Source organism: Pongo pygmaeus, chromosome 5 (genome assembly GCF_028885625.2).
Source record: "Pongo pygmaeus isolate AG05252 chromosome 5, NHGRI_mPonPyg2-v2.0_pri, whole genome shotgun sequence".
Taxonomy (NCBI): domain Eukaryota; kingdom Metazoa; phylum Chordata; class Mammalia; order Primates; family Hominidae; genus Pongo; species Pongo pygmaeus.
In genome coordinates, this window is record NC_072378.2 from 7,896,452 (window position 1) to 7,921,586 (window position 25,135).

A 25,135-nucleotide genomic window follows, 5' to 3' on the forward strand; every position below is an offset into this window, starting at 1 on the left:
GTGCGTTTTCTCCTTTTAAAATGTATCTTTCTTTTTCACATAATAACATCTTGGAGATCATTCCATATTTTCATGTTTAGTGCTAACCCATCCTTTTTCATGGCTGCATAGTATTCCCATTTGAATATACCACACAATTGATTAACCAGTTCCATATTAATGGATAATTTACGTTGTTTCTAGTATTTTTCTCATGTAAAAAGTTACAACAAAGACCTTTGTACACATCTTAACATACAAATGCAAGTATATGCATTTATTTTTATTATTTATTTATTTATTATGGGACAGGGTTTGCTCTGTCACCCAGGCTGGGGTGCAGTGGCACAATCTTGGCTCACCCCAACCTCTGCTTCCCGAGCTCAAGTGATTCTCCCACCTCAGCCTCCCAAGTAGCTAGGACCAAAGGCACGTGCCACTGTACCTAGCTAATTTTTGTATTTTAGTAGAGACGGAGTTTTGTCATGTTGCCCTGGCTAGTATCGAACTCCTGGCCTCAAGCAATCTGCCCACCTTGGCCTCCCAAGGTGCTGGAATTACAGCTGTGAGCCACCGTACCTGGCCTAAGAATGTGCATTTTATTTTTTTTTATTTTATTTATTTTTTTGAGATAGAGTCTCACTCTGTCATCCAGGCTGGAATGCAGTGGCCCGATCTCGGCTCACTGCAACCTCCACCTCCCGGGTTCAAGAGATTCTCCTGCCTCAGCTTCCAGAGTAGCTGGGATTACAGGCGCACACTACCATGGCCGGCTAATTTTTGTATTTTTAGTAAAGATTGGGTTTCACCATGTTGGCCAGGCTGGTCTCCAACTCCCGACCTCAGGTGATTCACCCGCCTCAACCTCCCAAAGTGCTGGGATTACAGGTGTGAGCCATCGCACCCAGCCAGTATGTGCATTTTAAATGTTGATAGATATTTTCAGATCGCCCTCCAAAGAGGTTACATCAATTTATACTCTCCTTTGAGAGTATGCAGGAGTATGTAGGAGTCCTCTTCCTCACTTCTTTGCTAACATATATATTAACTAGAACAAATAACTAATAATATTTTACAATCTTCCATCATATGCCTGTTCTGCCTGAAAAACCGCACAAGGTGCAGTGACCTCTACGTAACCATCAGGTCCTGACATTAAGCCTTTTGCCCAGTCTCCTGTAACACCACTCTCACCTGTATAAGCCCTAACATCTAATAGGGAAAACAAGCAAGATGAAAAAAAACAAAGAAAACGGATTACATAAACCAACCAACCAGTGCCACCTACATGTCCCTGGGCTTCTGTACCGCCAAATTCGTGAACTAGCCAATTTGCACCTATAATTGTTTGTGTATGTGTTTTGGGGGATGGAGTTACCAAAAGATTCCTAAAATGGTCTGCGATTGCTACTTAAAAAAGATAAGCATCAGTGATCTACGTAATTAAAAAGAGAGCGAGAGAAAATTAAAATTGGAGGGCTGGATGCAGTGGCTCACGCTTGTCATCGCAGCACTTTGGGAAGCCGAGGTGGGAGGATTGCTTGAGGCCAGGAGTTCAAGAGTTGTCTGGGCAAGACAGCAAGACCCCTGTCTCTACACAAAAATAAATTAGCTGGGTGCTATGGCATGCGCCTGCAGTCCCAGCTACTTGGAAGGCTGAAGCAGGAGGATCGCTCAAGGCCAGGAATTCAAGGTTGCAATGAGCTATGATCACACCACCGCACTCTAGCTCAGGCAACAGAGCAAGACCTTGTCTCTAAAAACAAAAAAGAAGGAAAAAAAATTGGATAAAAATCCAAATGCCTGATTTTATGGCTTAATGTAGATAAACTAAGTATTACGGTATACTTAACTACTAATATGTAAAATAATGAAATCACTATCTAGGGCAGTGATTCTCCAATTTTGGACTAGAAACATTTCTAAAACAAAACCTGCGACCCAAAGTGGTCTTTGTCAGAGTTCTCTTACTTCAGATAGAGACATTAACCAAAAAATAGCTACCATTCTGTCATCATTTCATAAGGTAATTTCAATACCAAAAAGTAGAAAAGCTGTAACATGATAGTAAAAGGCAGTTCCTTAAGGTGGATGAATTTAACTCTATCTCAAGTTCACTGCTCTAACCCTCATGTTCTCATTTCACCATCCAGTCTGAGAATCCAAATGACACATACAGGAAAACTCTGTCCTGTAGGATCACTGTCCATGGACTGGCATTTGAAAACTACTGCTATCAGGAACCTTCTCTTAAATTCATAAAGGCCAGGGATTCTTGCCTCTGTCTTGTATTTTATATGTGTAGTTTAGAAATCTAGAGGAGACAGCCCCCAATTTTCAGTTTTGGATTTGCCGCTAATTAACTTCAGTTACTGAATCCTTCTACGAACTTCAGTTCTTAATATCAGATAAGAATAACACCTTTCCTGTCCATTTCACAGGACTGACAGGTTCAAAGAAATTCAATATGTGAGCAAGTTTTTTTGTAAACTATCATGCTTAATATAATGATTAAGTACTAACATTTATCAAGCATTTTAAAAGTGCCAGATGCTGTTCTAAATGCTTCCCAAATGGTATCCCATCCAGCCCTTTTGGCAGCCAAGTGAGGAAACTGAGGCTCAGAGAGGATAAAGAATATGCCAAGTTCATACAGTTAGTGAGGAATAAGGTCAGGACTGGACCCCATGACTGTCTGGTTGCAATTCCATTTTTGTTTTGTTTTGTTTTTTGAGACAGGATCTCTCTCTGTTGCCCAGGCTGGAGTGCAGTGGTACAGTCTCGGCTCACTGCAAACTTCAACTCCGGGGTTCAAGCAATTCTCCTGCCTCAGCCTCCCTAGTAGCTGAGACTACAGGCACCCGCCACTGCACCCGGCTAATTTTTGTATTTTTAGTAGAGAAGGGTTTTTGCCATGTTGGCCAGGCTGCTCGTGAACTCCTGACCTCAGGTGATCCATCCGCCTTGGCCTCCCGAAGTGCTGGGATTACAGGCATGAGCCACCACACAGGGCCTAATTCCATATTCTTAATCGTTCTGATATACTCTTTCATAATTAGTGATATAATTATATCATTGTAATTCTTGTATGCTACTGGCTGAATACTCTAGCTACTGGCTGAACATGCAATATTAATTAACAATTTGTCAGACTCAGGCCCTTCTAAGCAAGACCTCCAGATGATAGCTTTTAGTTTAATAAACAAAGGATTTGCTCAGGATCCATTCAGCTAATAGATGCCACTTTTTATGTTCAGATATTAACCTTTGTAGATAATTACATGCCCTAGCAGGTAGAGTGCTAGTCTGCATTGCTAAGTAAAACGATTGGGCATTATTGCACTCAAGCTGGAAACATGTCATTGGGTAAAGATGTAAAAAAAATGGGGGGAAAATGAGATGTACAATCAGAAATGTCAAGGCTTTTGAGAAGTGTAGTGAATTTGCTAAATCTTTAGTAAATTGTACACATGCATTAAAACAGTATATGAGGCTTGCTGAGCTGAAAACTTACACCTTAAGTGACTCTGTGGTACCCTATATTTTTCTCATACATTTTATTTTGTGATTTATTTAGAATAAAACATCACCTACTTTTTATTTTACAGAAGGCAGAATCATTTTTAGTTAACATTGGCTTTCAGCTTTAGCATGTCTATAGCAGAGAAATGCATTGTGGCATTAGTGCCAGGGCAGGGTCTGCTAGTAGAGAGGGCAGCATCCAGAGTCCAGGAGCTGTGTGTGGTGGCACGGCCAGCACCAGCATCCTCCATGTGCGTCCTTTCTTTAGACGTTCTGGTTTTGTTCCCCCCAGCACAAGACCACATTACCTCACACTTTACTTGGCAGTTTCCCAAGTAAACTTCCAGCACCCCCACCCTTCCCCTCTTTGCCGCCCAGAGCAATGCTTTCATCATGCTATTCTCCGTCTAGGAACTAGCTGGCTTTCCTGGTCTCTGTGGCATCTGGTCTGAAGTTCTCCCTTCAAGGTCCTACATAATTAGCTTCCATCTGCTTTAGCCAATTACTTTTTTATGACTTCATCGCCCAACCCTACTTTAGGCATGCAGGGGACGTCACCTTTCTTTAGCAGACAAAATGCTTATTCTTATTCTCCCATCTGGAATTTTCTACCTGCTCCCTCTACAGGGTAATATACTACAAAGAATGTAGACTTAGGAGTCAGACAAGATGTAGCTATGACTCTCAGTCAGATTATCTGTCTCTCTTTCTATATATTTTTAAACACATATTGAGTGGTTACAGTATATGAAAAACTGTGTGAAGTTCTTTGTCTCATTAAGTAATTTATTCATCACTCTATACCTGTGAGGTCACTGTTATTAAGTTCCCAGTTTACAGATGAAACAACGGAAGCACAAGGAGACGAAGGGCAGCCAGTCAGTGAGGAGCTGAGATTCAAATTTAAAACTGCCTGGAATTCAGAGCCAATCGTCTTAACTATGACTTAAGAGCATCTCACTAGTTGTATAAACTTGAGCAAACTGCTTAACCTCTCCAGTCTTTAATATTCTCATGTATAAACAGGGATATAAATGTCTACTCAGCAGGATTAATGAGATTATGTGTATAAAGTTGCTATCAAAGAGTCTGGCATTCAAAACAGGCTCCATAAATGTTTCTGTCTTGTCTCTTTTCTGCCCAATTACATTCCATTCATCTTTTACATCCTGCCTCTTCCATGAAGCCTCTTTGGAAGATGCAATGACCTATTTCAGCCTACAGTGATTTCTTCCTCCTGTAAAATCCAAGTGTTCTAAAATGTAGTTTTAAACTGTTTCCCAACTATTTCATTTAACTTAGCCTTTGCTTCCTCAACAAAAGTTTTTTTACAGGGCAGTAATCACATATTATATAGCTCATTTACACCCCCTGTAATTAGCCAAGTACTGGATACATGTTGACTGGCCTAGTGATACAGTCCCTGCATGCAGTCTAAGACAGATGTTGCTTTAGAAAAATTTCATTCTACATTTAACAATGCTTATAAAAAGGTATATGGCAAATACAAATTCATAACCTGTCACTTGTCCAGTATAGGTAACAATGAATTAAAAATTCACAGACTTGAATTTAACTTTCCTACCTGTGTAAGCCTGTGCTATGCCTAGTCACTGAAGACTAACAGACAATTGGTATTCGCTTACAAAGCTATACTATATCTTGCCAAATTTCATTATTACCAAGAAAATAATGACCATTCCAGAAAACATTAATAACACTTATCCTTAAATATAAACACCAGCCCATTAGGGCTTAAGTGCTTCACAGACAGCTTCATAGAGTTGAGTATTCATGGCTGGCGATTTCCCTCTGAGGTAGCTATGAAGACTAGTAAGGTAACTGGAATTTATAGAATTGGGTAACTAGTGTGTTAAGCCAGTCCTAGGAGTGAGCCAAGATAAGAAAGCCAAAAATGATTCCACTGCTATAAACTAAAGCCAAACAATGAAGACAATTGATTTAAGACTCCAGACACTGTTCATTCTCAAGTTCTTAACTAGGCCTAGACCACTGAAATCTGGCTCCAGCATATTCCGCAGAATGAACGATGTGGCAAGGCCTATGCCTGGCCCTCCTCCACCCAGGACTGCTTTCCCCACACCACAGGCTGCACAGCCCCACTCGCTGTCCCTCGGGGCATGGTGGCACAAACCCTACTTCTGCTTTTAGCTTTTGTCACTGACTCTTCTTCAAGAGGTAATTTGACCTATTACCTTTTTAATAAAACAAATTGACTCATTCCACCTATACCTTCTCAATTTGAGTCTCCTGTTTTGAAGAGAGCCAGTGGGAGTCAAGGAACAATGAGAAAGGTAAGGGATTTTCTAACATGGACGTGTGGCCAACCACACCGTTCAGCCAGGCAGCAGCCAGGCCAAATGGAAAGATGCCTTAAAGAAAGAAAATCTCAATTTAGCGATTTCCATAACTTATGAGGAATTGGTTAATTTCTGATACAATCAGAAATAAGCATTTTTATTTTTTAATTGTTTTGTGGAGATGGGGTCTCACTACGTTGCCCAGGCTGGTCTCAAACTCTTGGGCTCAAGTAATCCTCCTGCCTTGGCCTCCTGAGGCTGGAGCCACCATATCCGGCTGCCTGAAATAAGTAGTTTTCAATGCCAGTTTCACACTATACTTGTAAAAGTTATACATTTCACTAGAGCAAATGTCAAGCAAGTTGATTTTGAGGTGGAATGAAGACACACGACATTGATACCTAAGCTTCCACACAGGGAAGAGGATTAACAAAGACCCAGAAAGCCAGACAGAGAATGGTCTATCTTTCTGGGAAAAATGTCCAGAGGCAGCCGATGAAACCCCCTAAGTAATGCTGCAGTGTCTCAAGTCCCTCTTCAATCTGCTCAGTATTCCTCCCTGTGACTCTTATATCCAATTTATTACACCATTCACTCACGGGGGAGGATATGTCAACACAAAGGCAAATTCAAACATTCAGATGAAATGTAAAACACAATCTAGTTTCCAAACAGCTTTCTAGTTGGCCTTGTACAGGCTCAACAGCCAGATGACTATTCTCAATTTTTTTCTCATCCCTGATTAAATAATTTACAGTACCGACTTCCTTTCAAATGAGAATTCCAGAAAGCAATGTCTAAACATTAGCAATCTTCCTAATTGTTATTCTTTGCCATGGGTACCATCAGGCTACCTTGGTGATGTTTAGACTGCTAAGGATTATAAAGATGCCTCTTCATAGGAGTATCTACCAATCCACATTCAAGGGGCCTAAAAAACTCTCACACTACCCCAAAACATGTTTTGCTGAAATAGATATTCATTCTTTTTTTTTTTTTTTTTTTTTGAGATGGAGTCTTGCCCTGTTGCCAGGCTGGAGTGCAGTGGCACAATCTGGGCTCACTGCAACCTCCGCCTCCCAGGTTCAAGCAATTCTCTTGCCTCAGCCTCCCGAGTAACTGGGACTACAGGCGTGTACCACCATGCCCGGCTAATTTTTTGTATTTTTAGTAGAGACAGGGTTTCACCATGTTAGCCAGGATGGTCTCAATCTCCTGACCTCGTGATCTGCCTGCCTCAGTCTCCCAAAGTGCTGGAATTACAGGCATGAGCCACCGCGCCTGGCCAATATTCATTCTTTCTACAAGTTTGCATTTCTTATCTGGAAAGTCTGAAACAGAAGTCCCAAATTCTCTTTAGGAGTAAAAGGAAAACAATGTTGTAAAATAAGAATAGTTCAATAAACTGCAAGTAATCTCTGGGATGCTTCCCAAAAGTGTACAAAAAGGAACCCAGGGCCATCATCTCCCAAGAGGCCGTAAGGCAGTACAAAGACCAACAGCTCACCATGGCCAGAGCCCCTCTCAAGAGCGCCGAGTGCTTGGTAATTTATTACCTCTGGTCCCTGGACTGCAGTGAAGGAAACTGGAATGTCATACCTTCATTCACAACACTGTCTCATGGAATTATTTTTTCCGGATTCCTTGGGAAGTTAAAGTATTTGAGAAGAATATCAGGAACTGTTGTTTCAGCCTGTTTTGTGGGTAGATAATTGCCTTCCAACTCCATTATTTCAGGAAATGATGTGTGCGGCATTGTTCCTAGATGAGGGGAGCAATGTGTTTTAGCAAGACCCATACATGCATATGAAAACAAAACAAAACAAAAGGCATGCAGTCTAAGTCACTTCACTCAACTCAGACTTTTAAAATCTGGTCTCTAGATAAGAGGCTGGCCCCAGACAACCTACCCACATACCAATAACATTCTTTTGAAAGGGTGTAAGCAAAATTTGTTTTAAGAAGTGAGAAACTTTTACCAAAATTACTAAATGTGGTAATAAATAACTTCGACAAATTAAGTGCTATCAAAATGGGTTCAGCAGAGGCCTATTTGAAAGGCTAAATTTTTCTCTAATTTGGGTCTGATTCAAAGACCAGCAAGGGAACTAGAAGTAAAACACATTTCATCCTGAGAAATACCTTTGATTCCATGGAATATATTAGCTGATCTTCCTGAAATGTGACATCATTTGTGGTACCAGCTGTATGGGTGTGCCATCTAAGGATTTACTAAACTAGTATTTCTTTGGTTTAATATGTATTTTAAGACCACAGAAAAAAGTCGAATCCAACTAAGTGGTCCAAGGGGAACTCTTATGGACTTCATTCTAAGAAGCTTAAATTTCTTATGATCATGGCCTGTCGACCTTTTAACGGATGGATTACACAGAGCAAATTCCCAAATGGACATCTAGAATTGATGCTAATGACAATAATTGTTATAAAGGAAACATTAAATATAGCACATGTGAGGTTCTATTTTACATATATTAACTCATTTAATCCTCAAAACAAACTTACGAGGTTAAGTATTGGTCTTTTTACCACCCCTGTTTTACAGATGGGGAAACTGAGGCACAGATATTGGGGTTTGAGATGCCTATTAGGCATCTCAGTGCAGATATTAATCAGGTGGTCAAATATGTGAGAAAAAAACAGGGCTGGAGATACAAATTGGGGAGTTGATAGTTAATCATCCTAAGACTGGCTGCAGGGAACTATCTGCAGGGAAGAGATAGTTGGAGGTCTGGCCTTGAGGCATATCAATAATTAGAGGTTGGAAAGAGGAGGAACATCCAGAGAGGCAGAAAGCAAACCAGGACTAGCTGGTCATCAAAAAGCCAAGTGAAGAAAGTGTTTCTAGAAGGAGAGAGTAATCAATTGTACCTACTGCCGTGGAAAAATAATGTGAAAACTCAGGACCATTGGATTTGGCCCAATGGAGGTGGCTGGTGGTTTCAGGGGAGGAGCTGTACTGAAAGCCAAGCTGGAAAGGCTTCAAGGGAGAATACAGAATGCGGTAAGTGGACACAGCAGCAAATACGGACAGCTCCTTCCAGGCATTTTGCTGTAAACGTGAGCAGATAAATGGAGCAGTAGCTAAAGTGAAAATGGGGAGCATAGGGAAGGCTTCTTGGGGTTAGGTGGCAGTTTATAACGCATTTATAATATGCTGAATTAATGATTTTGCATAATCTAAATCATCTTCTGAAAAAGATAAAGTTTGACAATTAATGTTCAAAATATGAATTTCTGTTCTGTACACATTTAATCCATGTTGTTTTGTTTTGCAAGAAGCAGGATAGGTTACAAATGGTTGTCTACACTTGGTTCAGCCAGTCATTCAGCCTCAGCAATGAGTGTTCCAAGTTACTTTTCAGTTTCTATAGCCTGCAATTTTGCTGTCCCTAACACTTACAGAGGGAACTTGCTCTTTTCTTCATGAAAATTTAGTCTAGATGCTCCTAGGTGGGCAATGGAGGGGGAAACATCCACATGGAGAGTAGTAACTAGACCTCACGGGACAACATCCACCTTCTCCTTTGAGATTTCTCCCTGCCACCACCACTATCCAATACATTTGGTGTTGAGGGACAGTGCCTTGCTTAACTTCCTCTACATAGCCGAGATCATGCTAGAACATTTAAACAAAGTTTCATGGAGAATTTGGGGGTTACAACCTGGAAATGGCCGCACAATACAATATAACTAGAGAATCTGGTTTACAAAGCATAACTCACTCATCTCTGGTTCGGGTGCTCCTACAAAGACGACTGTGTGACCTGTAGTCCACTTCCGTGAGGCAGAGGTTATCTGTAACCTCTGCCCACTGTGTAGGGAGAGAGAGAAGAAAGAAAAGGGGTAGCGGGAGAGTGAGGGTGAGAGAGAGAGAGAGGTAGGTTCTCACACCCACCTAGTCCTCTTTAAGAACACACCACTTTCTCAGGTGATTAACATTAGTAAGGTCTATTCATTTCAGGACTTAAGTATAGTCTTATTCTGTGGCCTTAATTAGATACCTACATAAGATTTTAACACAATAAACCTAACATCCGTATAAGACACATACACACACACACACACACACACACCCCAGATACAGAAGAGAAGAGGGATTTTGTTATGCTCTCATGATTTCAGATACCACTGGGACCTGGGATCTCCAAGTGGGAGCCGAATTCACTTCATAAGATACCTAGGTCTGTGATAGCCAGGGGCCAGTTGCGGCAAGAAGGAAGGGATGAAAATAAATCCTTGGGGACTGCTCTGCACTTTCACTAGTCATTTGTTCAGCCTTAGTGTAATCCCATAGGCAGCAACCTCAGAACCGACTTACCCCACAGAACATCCCGCACTAAGGAAACCATGAACAGAATGTTACAGGAGCTCGTTTAATCTGCACATGGAGATGCTTTTATCCAGTGATGCGTTTAGGGAACCATCAGTGTCACCTAAGCACTCTTAAAGCTGTGTGTGTGTCTAGTGGTGATGGAAAGGGGTGCTTCTCATCTGCTTCTCCTTATTGTCAAAAATCTTAGTAAAAACCTCAAAATCTCTTCAGCACCAGATAAAAGGGAAACTGTGAGACTTTTTCTGAAAGTGAGTTGAAGAACAAACTGTTTCGAGGCAGTAAGTAAACAGAAAGGGAAGCAGGCTGGTAGGAGGTTGGGGCTGCAGCCGCAGAGGGAATGGTCCTAAACAGCAGACACCTCCTTCAGGGACCGGGAGCTAAGAGATTCTGCTTTGCTTTCCCACCTGGCAATATGACTTTCAGAGCTGCAGCCAAATGGGTACATCCCAGGTCCCACAAGTTAAGGCTCTGAATACAGTTCTTAAAAAAAAAAAAAAAAAAATCATCAAATATAGTGGCTCATTATTAGCTTAGAGTATTATGTATCACTACTGGTACTATGGTATTTTGAGGCATGATACCGTGTTTGTGGGCCAGCTAAAAGCCTAATCACCATGTACATCATTGTTTCTATTGGGAGATGCATTCCAAGTCCCAAACAAATGACCTAAGTGAGGTTTTGGGGGAAAATACTGTTAATTGGGGTAACTTTTTTCCAAAAAGGTAAAATTTCAAGTTTCTACTTTTGCAGTATATAGCTTACTTTAAAAGATTAAAAGCCTTTCCAGAGATAAATAGCAAATATTATAAACCAGGTGATGACAGACTATTGAGGAGCCTGACTGTTTTGATTAAAAACAATGAAACACATTCATCTAGTCTTTATTTCTTCATATTCAATTGTAAAACACAAATGCAATGTAAACAGCAAGGATAACCCAAATCTTCCTTAACCAAACTAACTCATGATCAGCCTTGTAATACAGCAAGAACTTCCCTTTTCTTTTCTCTTTATTTCAATAGTTTTTGGGGAACTGGTTGCATGGAGAAGTTCTTTAGTGGTGATTTCTGAGATTTTGGTGCACCCATCACCTGAGCAGTGTACACTGCACCCAATGTGTAGTCTTTTGTCTCTCACCCCTTTACATCCTTCCTCCCGAGCCCCCCAAATCCATTATATCATTCTTATGCCTTTGCATCCTCATAGCCCCCATGAACTTCCCTTTTTAATATGTGGTCAGCACATGTCCTATGCATGGGATATAAAACAGCATAAAACATTCTTTGTCCTTGAATAATTCAGTCTTCTGGGAAAGGAAATGGGAAATTCTTAAATAGAGGTAGCTGCTTAATAAAACCTGATGTATTTTCGTACTGATTATAAAAAGCAAAATACTTACCTAAAAGACAAAGACCATTTAATAACTTTCTTGATTTCCTGCTTATAGTAATGGTGTTCTCAAAAGCAAAAATTCAGTCACTCTGGGCTAAGAATTACAATTTTACATAAAAGAGAAATAGAGATTATCTAAATCTGAAGCCATGCCAGTAATTGTCATAAGTAACATAAACAGTCCATAGACATATCTATATATGGATGTTAAAAATTCCCATAATCTTGAATTCCAAACCAAGATCTTCATCTCTATCCCTGCCCTGTCTAGACTAGGAATTGCTATTTTCAGCTACATTCTAAAAAAAAATCCTTATGCAGGCTAATAATTTCCTCAACCTATCAGTCATACATCTGAGTCCACAGAGTAACCTTCCAGTAACACTTTCATCATGCCACTTACACTAAGAGTCGCAATACCTACAGGATAAGCACAAATTATTAAAGTTGGAAATGATGTGAAAACCATCTATGTGATGTGTTTGAAGTCTCTGTACAAATTTAGTGATGGAAGCAAGACCAAAATGCAAGTCTTCTCTCATTTCCAATTTCCAGTGCACTTTCCAATTTCCAGACTGATCCACTACTGCTTCAACATCAAAGAAGTCTATGGATTATTGTCTAAATTTCCCAAAAGTATGTCCACCTGTGTTTTTGATAAACAAGGGCAGAAACCAAGCTTCAGTCAGCTTCTTAGCCCTAGTTCCTGGAACACAGGTGCTTACTGAACCAGACTGAGCTGGAAAGATTCTGCCATCCTTTTCATAACGCAAATCCTATTGCATTCAAGTTTTATCTTTACTACAAATGATTCCCTGATCACAACTCACAAAGACAGTTCCTACTTGGGACTCACTTATTTTAGTCATATGCTGCCTGCTTAGCCTATCATAGTCTTTGATGTGGTATTACGTAATGTTACGGTCTTGGTTTTCTACTTTATTATTACATGTGCACAACTCAATTATAAATTCCTTCAAGATAGAGTGCTATTTCTGACTATCTGCCTTTTGGAATATAATCCTGACACAGAACAATGCTCATATGTTTATTAAATCCTACTCTGGCTTCCATGCTAGGTGGGGAAAAAAATACTGACAACTAGCTCTTAAATTTCTATTTTCGACAAATTGCTGTATGTTTGTGCCTGTAAACATTAATTTAAAAATTATAACTGCCTTAATTTGCAGGAATGAACCAAGAGTTTTTTTCTTTTCTTCTTCTTTTTTTTTTGGAGATGGAGTCTCGCTCTGTCACCCAGCCTGGAGTGTAATGGCACAATCTCGGTTCATTGCAACCTCCCACCTCCCGAGCTCAAGCTATTCTCCTGCCTCAGCCTCTTGAGTAGTTGGGACTACAGGTGTGCGCCACCATGCCCAACTAACTTTTTTTTGTACTTTTAGTAGAGACAGGGTTTCGCCACATTGGCCAGGCTGGAACTCCTGACCTCAAGCGATCCACCCGCCTTGGCCTCCCAAACCGCTGGGACTAGACGCGTGAGCCACAGCGCCCGGCCAAGTTTTTCAAAACCCATATAAAAACATTATTAGGAATGTTCCGTTTCTTAATTTGGCTTTGGTTATACAAGGTGTAACTTAATGATTTTTGTACCATTCTACACTTCAACATAGCCCAAATATAAAGGGATTTTTCACTATACTTTTATTGCTAATAAAACCGCACATCACTTACATAATGAAAGACTCTATGTTTATGACATGAAGAAAGCGAGAAAAAAAATACAATTCTCCTAAAAATACAGCACTCCTAAAAAAAAATACAGCATTCCTAACCATCATGGAACTCATAGGCTTTTCCTACATTTTGATATTTTTATTCAGCTATATAACTTACATTTACTATCTCCTAAATATCTTTGTCCATAGATGGTATGCACCCATCCACATAAAACTGTTTAAAGGGGGGAAAACATGTTATCACAGTGACACCTGCTGGTGTTCAGCTATACATTTTATATTCTAAGTGAAGGACAGATTTTTTGGTGTCAAAATTTTTCTTAATAAAATTTAATATTAATGTTTCCCACTTAAATAAGTTGTATAATTGTTAAAACCAAATCTCTGTAATACACAACTAACCACCTAAGATTTTTATTTTGTGACAATTATCTTACTGTAATTTTATTAACTATTTTCTTTAAAAAGACACTTTCCCAACAAAGCAGCTTAAGTATTCAGATGACATGAAATTTTTTAAAAAGTGAATTAACTTGTGGTTTTCTTTTCAAATTCTCTATAAATTCTATTTTAAGGGAAACTATTACATTAAATCAACATTTACAGAATATTTTCTCTGAATGGTAAATGTTAGCAATATAAACCATTTCACAAAAGTCAAAAATCAGGTCTATGTAGAGAGAATTTTAAGCACAACACAGATAACCTCGTACACTGACTTCTATTATGGTAAAACTTCACACTCATAAATGGTAATAATATTTGCAATGGAGGCTAACTTGTAATGCCTGCCAGGTCTCAAACAAACTTTTCTTTTTTAAAGTTAAAAGGGGAAAACAATTGCTCCAAGGAATGATGGAATGCACATATCTATCCTCATTCAAGTTTTAAAAAAATACAGTACTGACCACATGGGCTGCAGAGTGGACCTGCTGGCCACAGGTGACTGATGCAAAGGGCTGGATCTTGTGTACGCACTCTCTCCTCTCTTGCTATCAGTAAATGCTGCATCACTTGAGCCTGGTGCTGTCTGCTCTAAATGTCCTTGAATCATGCACTGGCCTCTTCCCAAGGTGGCACTTTCTATCTTAATCTTACCTACATTCATGTTATATTCTTTTTCTTTTTTCCTATTTTTTTTGTAGAGACAAAGTCTCACCATGTTGCCCAGGCTGGTCTTGAATTCCTGGCCTCAAGTGATCCTCCTGCCCCAGCCTCCCAAAGTGCTGGAATTACAGGTGTGAGCCACTGTGTTTGGCTCTTTTTTTAAATTGATAAAAAATTGTATATATTTATTAGGTACAATGTGATGGGTTGATATATGCATACATTGTGGAATGATCCAATCAGGCTAATTAACATATCTATCATCTCATGTTATATTTTATCCTATGGCAAAGCCTGACCACACAGAGAATGACGAAATAATAGTAAATACCTTTAATGATTCAGAATATTTTAGAGCAGAATTTCACATATTGACTTATTAATGTTTGTAGTACATCAGACTACCATTTTAGAAAGCGATGTAATGATAAAGAAAAATTTTTGGATCCATCTGTACTATGGATTTTCATGATATCACTTATGGAATTTTTAAAAAACCATGAAAGTATTATTTAGTCTATCTGATGTGTTGTTGCTAGCTCGACATCAGGTGGGCAAAACACCATATTCCTTGTATTTCTGTGCTGTTTTGCTCTTCCTCTAAAAGAATATAATGGGTATTTCTAGGTTATAATGATGAAATAAGATTAAACTACATATAAGGCACTTAAAAATAGGCTCTAAGTTATGTTATACAAATATGAGTATTGTATTTACTTACCTTAAATTAACTTGGACTATTTCTTCAGAGATAATTTGAAGCTTGAGTTTTTGTGAGGATCAAATGTTAGTGTACTTACTAACTTACTGCTCTTTGAAGTGTATCACATCTGAAAATCTAAGTTTGTTTTCTCTTGCTTATGGAACATAAATAGGAAAATACCAGAGGAAATGCTGTTTTGCTATCGTTGCCAGACCAGTCACAAGAAAGCATTATTTGTAGCAGTTAAGATTCAAAAAAGAGCAGAGGGCTGGGCACGGTGGTTCATGCCTATAATCCCAGCATTTTGGGAGGCCGAGGCGGGTGGATCACCTGAGGTCAGGTATTCGAGACCAGCCTGGCGTTTAAGAAAGTTTAAGAAAGAACCAAACGACTCTTCTGAAAATAAAAAAATATAATAACTATAACATGGTGAAACCTCATCTCTACTAAAAATACAAAAATTAGCTGGGTGTGGTGGCAGGCACTTGTAATCCCAGCTACTTGGGAGGCTGAGGCAGGAGAATCGCTTGAACCCAGGAGGCACAGGTTGCAGTGAGCCAAGGTTGCGTCATTGCACTCCAGCCTGGACAACAAGAGCGAAACTCCGTCTCAAAAAAAAAAAAAAAAAGAAAAAGAGCAGAATGAGGAAGAGCAGGCAGTAGGTGATATGCTATCATTGATTTCCATTCTCCATTCATTGTATGACCTTGATTTGCACCAAGTCAATAAAATATTAACATTTTATTGGGGTTGAAAATTATGAAATAATCACAAAACCTTTCTGAAAGACTAAGAACAAACTACTAGAAAATATATCGTCTGTAATGGGAGCTTCAAATATTTTGACTGAATTAATGTTTAAAATATTTTTCTAGTATTTTTCATCCTGAGAGATAGACTTACAGCCCCAAATGGCAAAAAATAAATAAATAAATAAATAAATAAATAAATAAATAAATAAATAAAAATAAAAAGCCTCCAGGGTACAATTTCAGGAAAGGCAGACATTATGCTAAATTCCAAAGCAATAAAAACCACTCCCTTTTCATTTGCAATGGCAACCAGAAAACCCACTACCTCTAGACACGTGCACAGTAGGAAACTGTTCAAATAGTAGATGGAAATGTTCAGATAGAAAGTTTATGTATTATAAAAGCAAAGAAGAGAATTCACTATGTATCTTGGAGGCATCTGTGACTCCTCCAGATTTTCATGGCACTTTGGGTTTAATAGCACAGATCAAGCCCCCTCTATCTACATGCCCATAATAGTAGCCTGAGACATTTTCACAAACCACAATAATGTCCTAAAGATTAAAAATTCCAAAATCAGGTATTCAGATAAGAGTTACGCAGGTTTAGAACACTACTGAACTCTTGCTTTCATTAGCTCATAAACAGTAAAAGATCAATCCAATAGAAGCAATAGAGACAATCATATTAGTTCATGGATAATAGGAAATAATCTAATATAAAAGATTTAGTGTAATATTGAAAAAGTAAAAAAGTATCGTTTACACTAGAATATGGGCATGTTCTTTTTTGGAGAATATAATAAAATCACCATATACTTGTCTAACATGCCATTTCTCTACAGAGAAATCTGCCCACTGAACACCAGAAATGCTAGAAAAAAATTTAAACTTTATTTATTATTCTTGACTGAATTTATAGCAAATTAGTGAAAACAACTGAAGGCAGCTCAGGAGACTGGGACATTCTATAGGGTAATTGAGCTCTGGATAACTGCCCTAAAGGCGTCCCCATCCCTGCAGCCTAGGAAGGCCCCAGTTGTTAGGAGCCATACCTGCGTAAGGGACAGGAATCAAAGTGAGGGACTTTCCCAGTCTTCTCCACCTGCCATAACAAAATACCACAGGCTTGGTGGCTTAAATAAAAATTAATTTTCTTAAAGATGTGCTGGCAAGAAGTCTAAGGCCAAAGTCCTGAAAAATGTGGTTCCTATGAGGCCCCTCTCCCGGCTTGCAGATGGCTGCCTTCCTGCTGTGATCTCACGACTCTGCCTCTATGTGCAGGAAGGGAGCTCTGGGTTCTCTCTTCTACGCCCTATGACCTCATTTAACCTTAACTAACTCCTTAAAGGCCCTGGCTCCAAATACAGTCACAACGGGGTTACAGCTTTACTTGATGAGTTCAGGGGAGACAAAATCCAGTCCATAACAGGGACTGAGCTGGATGAGCAGGAGGACTTGTAAAGCCTCAGAGGACACTGTCCTCAGGAGTGAACTAGGAAAACACCTAAATTTACCCTTCTTCATTATTCAAGAAGAGATATAAAGGGAGAAAAACATCTCCTCTGGGAATGCCTCAATGAAGCCAACAGTCACAGGTGTTTAGGGCTGAAATCCACATTCTGTGAGTGTGTATACATACACACGTGTGTGTGGGTGCAAAAGCTTAAGGAGTAGAAAAGGGAGAGACAGGGAATCCAAGATGAAAACTGATTTTGAAGTGGTCTGTGGTTTGTAGTGTCATAAGAAACAAATTGGTGCTGCAGGGAAAAAAAATCTTCTCTGTAGGACTATATTTGAAATTAAAAAAAAAAAACTCCCAAAAGAAAGTTCAGAGGAATGCAAACTTAAAATAAAAAATGACTGATCACATTAGGAAACTAGTCACCATAAACTTGTTTCAGCAAAAACAACAAGCAACAAACTATAAATTCGGATCCACAAAAAATATTGAAATTACCAGGTACAGAATGTAAAATATGTACTTTTAATATGTTTAAAGAAAAGAAAGAGGGAATAACGGAACCATCTCAGACAACCCACGAAAGTTTAAGAAAGAACCAAACAACCCTTCTGAAAATAAAAAAATATAATAACTATAATTAACAACTTAACAGATGGGTAAAATAGGTTAGAGATAGAGTAAAGACAGCATTAATGAAATAGATTTAAAGAAATTATCCAGAATTCAACACCAAGAGACAGAGAAATGGGAAATATGAAACAGGGATTAAGAGATATGGAGAGGATAGTGAGATCATAAAACGGAAGTCTAATTTTATTTCCTGAAGGAGAGAATAGAGAGAATGAGGGAGATACAATATTCAAAGAGACAGTAGCTGAGAATTTTTCAGAATTTATGAAAAGTACCAATTCTCAGATTCAGGAATCTCAATCAATCCCAATAGGACAATGAAAAGAAATATACAGCTAAACATACTGTAGCATGATCACATTTGACTGTAGAACACCAAAGACAAAGATCTTAAACATGACCTGAGAAAGAAGGCAGATTAGCTACAAATACTGATCAGACTGACAACTGTCATTTCAGAAGCAGCAATGGAAGCAAGAAGACAGCAGAATATTATTAAATACTGAGAAAACAGCTGTCAACCTATAATCGTATACCTAGCTAACTTTCAAGGATAATAAAATAGTGAACTTCTAGGTAAATCTACATAAACACTGACTATACAAAATAACTACTTTTGTAGTAAAACCAAGATAGAACTAGAATTCTAGACAACAATTTGTAAGTTGAAGAGATAAATCAGACTTTGTACAAAAATCTCTAATGTATAGGAAGAGAGTAAAGATGTTAATTTTAGATTCTAACTACTTAGCACTTCACTAAAAGTTAATTTTTACATATAAATAAAATACATATCAAAAGTGATTTGGAAACTGGGAAATGTTTAACTTTGAAAGTAGTAGAAGAAAAGTAAATGGAAAAACGAAACAAAACAAACTCAAGCTGAAAGAAGGCAAGAAACAGAAAAGGTGGGACAAAAAGCACAAAATGATACAAATAAATCTTAATATATCAGTAATTTTGAAAATGTAAATGGATTGAACTCCTTAGTTAACAAATGATCAGAAAGAAAGAAAAACATCCAGTCACACAGTTTTTTTTTTTTAAGACAGAGTCTCGCTCTGTCACCCAGGCTGGAGTGCAGTGGGGCAATCTCAGCTCACTGCAACCTCTGCCTCCTGGGCTCAAGCAATTCTCCTGCCTCAGCCTCCTGAGTAGCTGGGACTACAGGTGCATGCCACCACGCCCAGCTAATTTTTGTATTTTTAGTAGAGATGGGATTTCACCATGTTGGCCAGGATGGTCTCGATCTCCTGACCTCGTGATCTGCCTGCCTTGCCCTCCCAAAGTGCTGGGACTACAGGCATGAGCTACCGTTCCCGACCCCAGTCACAGTTTTTAAAGGGCATATCTAAAACATAACAGCAAGGTTTAACAGAAGGATGAAAAAAGATATCTCCTATAAATCTAGCTAGCTGGCATAATCCATATAAATATAATATATATTTTATGTATTTTTTATATTTATGTATATATTTATAATTATTTATTTATAACAAGACTTCAAAATATATAAAAATATATAAAACTAAAATTGACAGAATTACAGGGAGAAATTGGTAAGTTCACTAGAATAGAAAATTTCAACATATCTCAGAGTTTGAGAGATCAAGTAGAAGACAAAAGAATAGTAAAATAGAAAAAATTTGAACTACAAAATTAACAACTTTGGTCTAATGGACATCCAGCAACTAAAAAACAAGCATACTTTTCAAGCAATCATGAAACATTTACAAAAACAGGTTATAATCTAGGTCATAAAGCAAATCTCAACAAATATTAACAGATCAGTCTTACATGTACCTATTTTCTGTCCACAATTCAAATTCAATTAAAACAGGAATCAATAAACACAGAATTTAAAAATATACACGCTAGGAAATGGGAAAAAAAAGCCTCATACATATGTTAGTCGAGAAAGAAATCATAATTAAAAATTAAAAATACATAGAACTTAAAAACAAATCTTTCTATGGTGCTTTAAAATTATAAAACATTATTTCATTTCATCATTACAATAATCCTATGAGCTACATAGAACCCATAGTATCTCTGATCAACAGCATAAACACAGCAGAAATGTTACAAACTGGCTAGGCACAGTGGCTCATGCCTGTAATCCCAGAACTTTTGGGAGGCTGAGGTGGGCAGATCACTTGAGGTCAAGAGCTCGAGACCAGCCTGGCCAACATGGTGAAACCCCTTCTCTACTAAAAATACAAAAATTAGCTGGGCATGGTGGCACATGCCTGTAATATCAGCTACTCAGGAGGCTGAGGAACAACAATTGCTTGAACCCAGGAGGCAAAGTTTGCAGTGAGCCGAGATCACTCCACTGTACTCCAGCCTGGGTGACACAGTGAGACTCTGTCTCAAAAAAAAAAAAAAAAAGGAAAGAAATGTTACAAATTATGAAGTTATTAAAATTGTTTTTTACATATAAATAAAATACATATCAAAAGTGATTTGGCAACTGGGAAACAGAAGCAAAAGTGTTCACCACTAAAAATATCAAAAGGAAGGTAAATAAACCAACTCTTATAGAAGCTATGTTGAATAGTTAAAAATGTTACAAGGAAACAATTAAGCATCTTAATGTCTAAAGCTCAAAAAGCCCATCAATTCACTTGGGTTTAGGAAGTCCCTTAGGTATTTATGGAATAATATACAAACTTATAAGGTAAAGTATTTATTATTCACATGAGATGAACACAAACTATCAGAAATCTTTGCTATACAAGTTGGGTAGCCACAGTTAAGAATATATTCCCTTCACACACACAATCTTAATTTCTTGGTTACAGCATTCATTCAATGATGTGTTGGCAATTGATCGCATTCCAAAAAGTGTCTACGGTACAAAGGGAATTTTCATTTAAGGCTCCCCTCCCTTTTCATGTGTGGGATATTTTTGGAAGTATTTTTTTTTCCATCCACTGAATTAAGAAAATTCCAACATGCCTTGGTGTCAGCAAGTGCGCTTTTTAGTCCAGGTACCAGCAAATGATTGATGAGCCTGTCAAGCCTACAGTAGCGGATAGAGAAAGTTGGCAGAAGTTCAGTGTTACTGAAAAAAATCTCAAATACTTATTTCATCTCCTCTATTAACTTTAATCACATTTTCAACATGCAGCCAAGAATGAAGCTTTGACAGTAAGCCATACATTTACACAGGCAGGCATTGTCAATTTTCTGCAGTCGCCACACTGAGATAACACAAGAGAGCTGGATATTTTCTTTCTTGTGCCTTTCTTTACTAAAGAGCAATAAAAAATATGTGAAAGATTTATCCATACCTCAAATTCGTTTACCATAAATCTCTTGAAATTATTGCATTTACTTTTCCTTGGTTTATGGCAAATAAAAAATCAACTTGGTTCTTCAGTTAGATTTTTTTTTTTTTTTGAGATGGAGTCTCACTCTGTCACCCAAGCTGGAGTGCAGTGGTGCCATCTCAGCTCACCGCAACCTCTGCTTCCTGAGTTCAGGTGATTCTCGTGCCTCAGACTCCTGAGTAGCTGGGATTACAAGTGTGCACCACCATGCCGGGCTAATTTTTGTATTTTTAGTAGAGACGGGGTTTCACCATGTTGGCCAGGCTAGGCTTGAACTCCTGACCTCAAATGATCCGCCTGCCTCGGCCTCCCAAAGTGTTGAGATTACAGGTGTGAGCCACTGCACCCAGCCTCAAATTAGACTGTTAAATGCAGGTTTTTAAAGATCACAGTGATGACAGAACTGGTACATGTTTCATCATAATATACCTGCTTATGAGAACAGACATTAACACTAAAAAGGATTTACATTTAACATGGACCATTTGCTATGTGGGCAAACACTTCTGGTTCATTCAAAGCCGGGAACTTTATATGGTTCCAGAGGGACTCCCTGGCAGATTTTGTTGATTACTCATTAAATAGTCGAAACATGTATAGACATTATTTCTTATAAAGCTTACCCACAGCAAAACAGACACAAAAATGAGGTAAATACTATGGGTAAGATTATAGTTCTTGGAAAAACTAAATGTCAAAATATATTTTTGGTAAGCTTTTCCTTCTAACCATGCTTTAAAAGCTGAAAATAGTAAGTGCTGGAAGGCCACAAAACTTAACATGTGTCTTCTCATCCACGGAAGCCCATGGCATTATGCTGCACCGTGAAATGTGCAACCCTTCCCAAGAGGCAGCTCAAACACCAGCGTGGCCATCTCTGCCACAGCAGAGACAATGTGTCCACTCTCACCTCTCTGAAATGTGAGCTCTGCTCCAAGGACAGCTGGCTGTTTTTTTTTTTTTTTTGTCTACATTACTCATGCAGTAACACTTTATACATCTTTCCAACAGCCAAGGAGGCTATGACAGGTAGCTTCTATACCTGCCCATTAAACCACAATAATAAACTATTGTTAACCCTGTATAGAAATGAATGAAATTATCTTTCTAAGAAGTCTATACCTACAGTTCTCTGAGCTAATCAATGGAAAAGATGATCAATTCTGACTAACAAAGAGTATATTGATTCCATTTTCCTTCCTACTCCTCTTCATTCAAATAATCATATATAGGCACTTAAAGCTGGAAAAATGTGGCACCCTTCTTTAAACATCCAATCAGTATACCAGTAGAAACTTCTTTCTTCTGATATAAGAATGCCACTGAATATATTGCTAAGCTTGAAGCAGAGGCTAAACGGTCTGGTGGGAATATTTTTCAGGAGAGAGGTGAACATCTTCTCATTAGTTTGTGATTGTTGTGGTTCAAGTTCTTAAAAGGTCGAAAATTTCGCTAGGTCCTTCTCCATCTCAGCATATTGTTCTTTAAGCCTCTCCATGGCTTTTCTGTGCTCTTCATCCACTTCAGCCCTTTTATTGGGTTGCTCCTTCATGAAGTTGTCCCACTGGAGCATCTGCTGTTTCTCACTAGCTACTAAGTGGTCACTATGAATCTGAGAAAAGAAAATTAGAAAGTCACATGACATTTTCCAGACAATTATTTCATAACGTTATCTCTTGATATTTGGTTACCCTAACAATCAGCTGGTAAGTCACAAGGAAAAAGTTGTGTTATAATATCCAAAAAAAGATGACACATTAGAAACATCTAAGGCTTCTCTCATTAAAATTAAACATGGATATTCTCATTTCTTAAATTTTAAAAGTGGGCTGGGCATGGTGGCTCATGCCTGTAATCCCAGCATTCTGGGAGGCCGAAGCGGGTGGATCACCTCAAGTAAGGAGTTTGAGACCAGCCTGGCCAACATGGCAAAACTCCGTCTCTACTAAAAATACAAAAATTAGCCAGGTGTGGTGGCACATGGCTGTAGTCCCAGCTACTTGGGAGGCTGAGGTGGAAGAATCGCCTGAACCCGGAAGGCAGAGGTTGCAGTGAGCTGAGATGGCGCCACTGCACTCTAGCCTTGGGTGACAGAGTGAGACTCCGTCTCAAAAAAAAAATTTTTTTTAAAAAAGCGTCTAGTATCTTTACATGATAAAATCAAACACAATCCAAGTATTTTTTCATATTTCTATTTCTCCTCAAATCCCATTTCACTGCAGATATTTTAAAACCAATTTTTAAAAAATATATGCTAAAAGAATCACTGCTATAAGAAATCAAAATGTCTGTCTTACGTAAAATATTTTTAAGTGCATTAAAAAGAATCATAAATTATTAGTCACTAGAAGAGAACTCGAGAAATCTCTTCTAGGATGGGCAGAGTGGCTCGCGCCTGTAATCCTAGCACTTTGGGAAGCTGAGGCGGGCAGATCACCTGAGGTCAGGAGTTCAAGACCAGTCTGGCCAACATGGCAGAACCCCGTCTCTACTAAAAATATAAAAATTAGCCGGTGTGGTGGCGTGCACCTGTGATCCCAGGGCCTGTGATCCCAGCTACTCGGGAAACTGAGGCGGGAGAACTGCTTGAATCCAGGAGACAGAGGTTGCAGTGAGATGAGCACGCCATTGCACTCCAGCCTGGGTGACAGTGATACTCCATCTCAAAAAAAAAAAAAAAAAAAAAAAGAAATCTCCTCTGGGTCAGTTCTAGTCCTTAAAGCAAATCAACATCTCAAACATCTATGTCAAATGTCTCAGTTCTTGAGATGTTCCTTAATATTGCTATATAAGGATGAAAGGTTTTTTCTTTCTCTTTCTAGCACCACAGTAATACAGATAAAATGCTGTATAAATAAAAAAGGTATGAATTTAGTTTTCTCCCTCCTTCCAAAGTATAATTTCAATGATTAACTTGGAATATGTACAACAAAAATCTAAACAGAGTATGAAAAAATAACTTTATATCCCTATTTCAACTATTCTACATGTATGTCGTTAGCAGTTAAGTTTTGATACAGATTAGGTTCTATTAAACAAACAAAAACTGGGATATGCAAACTATAAAAACCTAGAAGGTCAAATTGCTTGAACCTGGGAGGCAGAGGTTGCAGTGAGCCGAGACCGCACCATTGCACTCCAGCCTGGGTAACAGAGCGAGACTCCGTCTCAAAAACAAACACACACACACACACACACACACACACACACACACACACACACACACACACACGCACACACACACCCCTACAAAGCACCCGAAGTCACTGTTAATTCTGGCATGTTAATTCCAGCACTTGAATGAAAAAGGGACACGCAGTGTACTCAGATGCTGGTTAACTCAGATGTCAGCCACCAGAAAAACAGCTACTAGGAAAAAGAAACCATCTTCAGGCTGTTCATCATGTTCTTGCTGTTCTATTTTCTCTCTCATTTGGGTCAGGATGACAAACAGGATGAAGGGCTGAATAAGCCAATGTGCTCTAAGTACCCATGAAATGCAAATTTCTGCTAGTTGTTTTGCATAGCTACTTCTAAAAGCCTCTCCTTTAAGATGACATTATTCTCATTTTACAGACAAAGAAATTAAGGCTTAAGGACACTTTTATCCTCCATGGTCACTCACCTATAGCTTGGTTGTAGATTCAAATTTAGGTCTTTCTGACACCCAAACCTACGCCTTTTCTACACCTTTTCTATCACAGAGTGCAAATCAGATCTTTCCAGAGGAAGTTTTACGTAGGTAGTTAAAAATCCCTTTCACAAGACAAACAGTCTTGTGAGAGCCTCTTTGCTAGGCTGATCTGAAGCTCCCCAGCACCAAGACTGTTCAACTTCAGACTCACGTCAACTTCTTTCCAATTGAAAATTCTTGGTCA

The 25,135-nt window shown here is 38.7% G+C and overlaps 1 protein-coding gene across 1 annotated transcript in view; it reads right to left on the reverse strand.

Moving 5' to 3' along the window:
- Positions 1 to 21,009: 21,009 nt before the first annotated feature.
- Positions 21,010 to 25,135, reverse strand: part of BLOC1S5 (biogenesis of lysosomal organelles complex 1 subunit 5) — a 45,494-nt gene continuing 41,368 nt past the window's right edge. Inside the window, exon 5 of the mRNA XM_054490861.2 lies at positions 21,010 to 22,869. Within this exon, the coding sequence (XP_054346836.2) occupies positions 22,690 to 22,869 (180 nt within the window). The 3' untranslated portion in view covers positions 21,010 to 22,689. The remainder of the gene's footprint in view (positions 22,870 to 25,135) is intronic.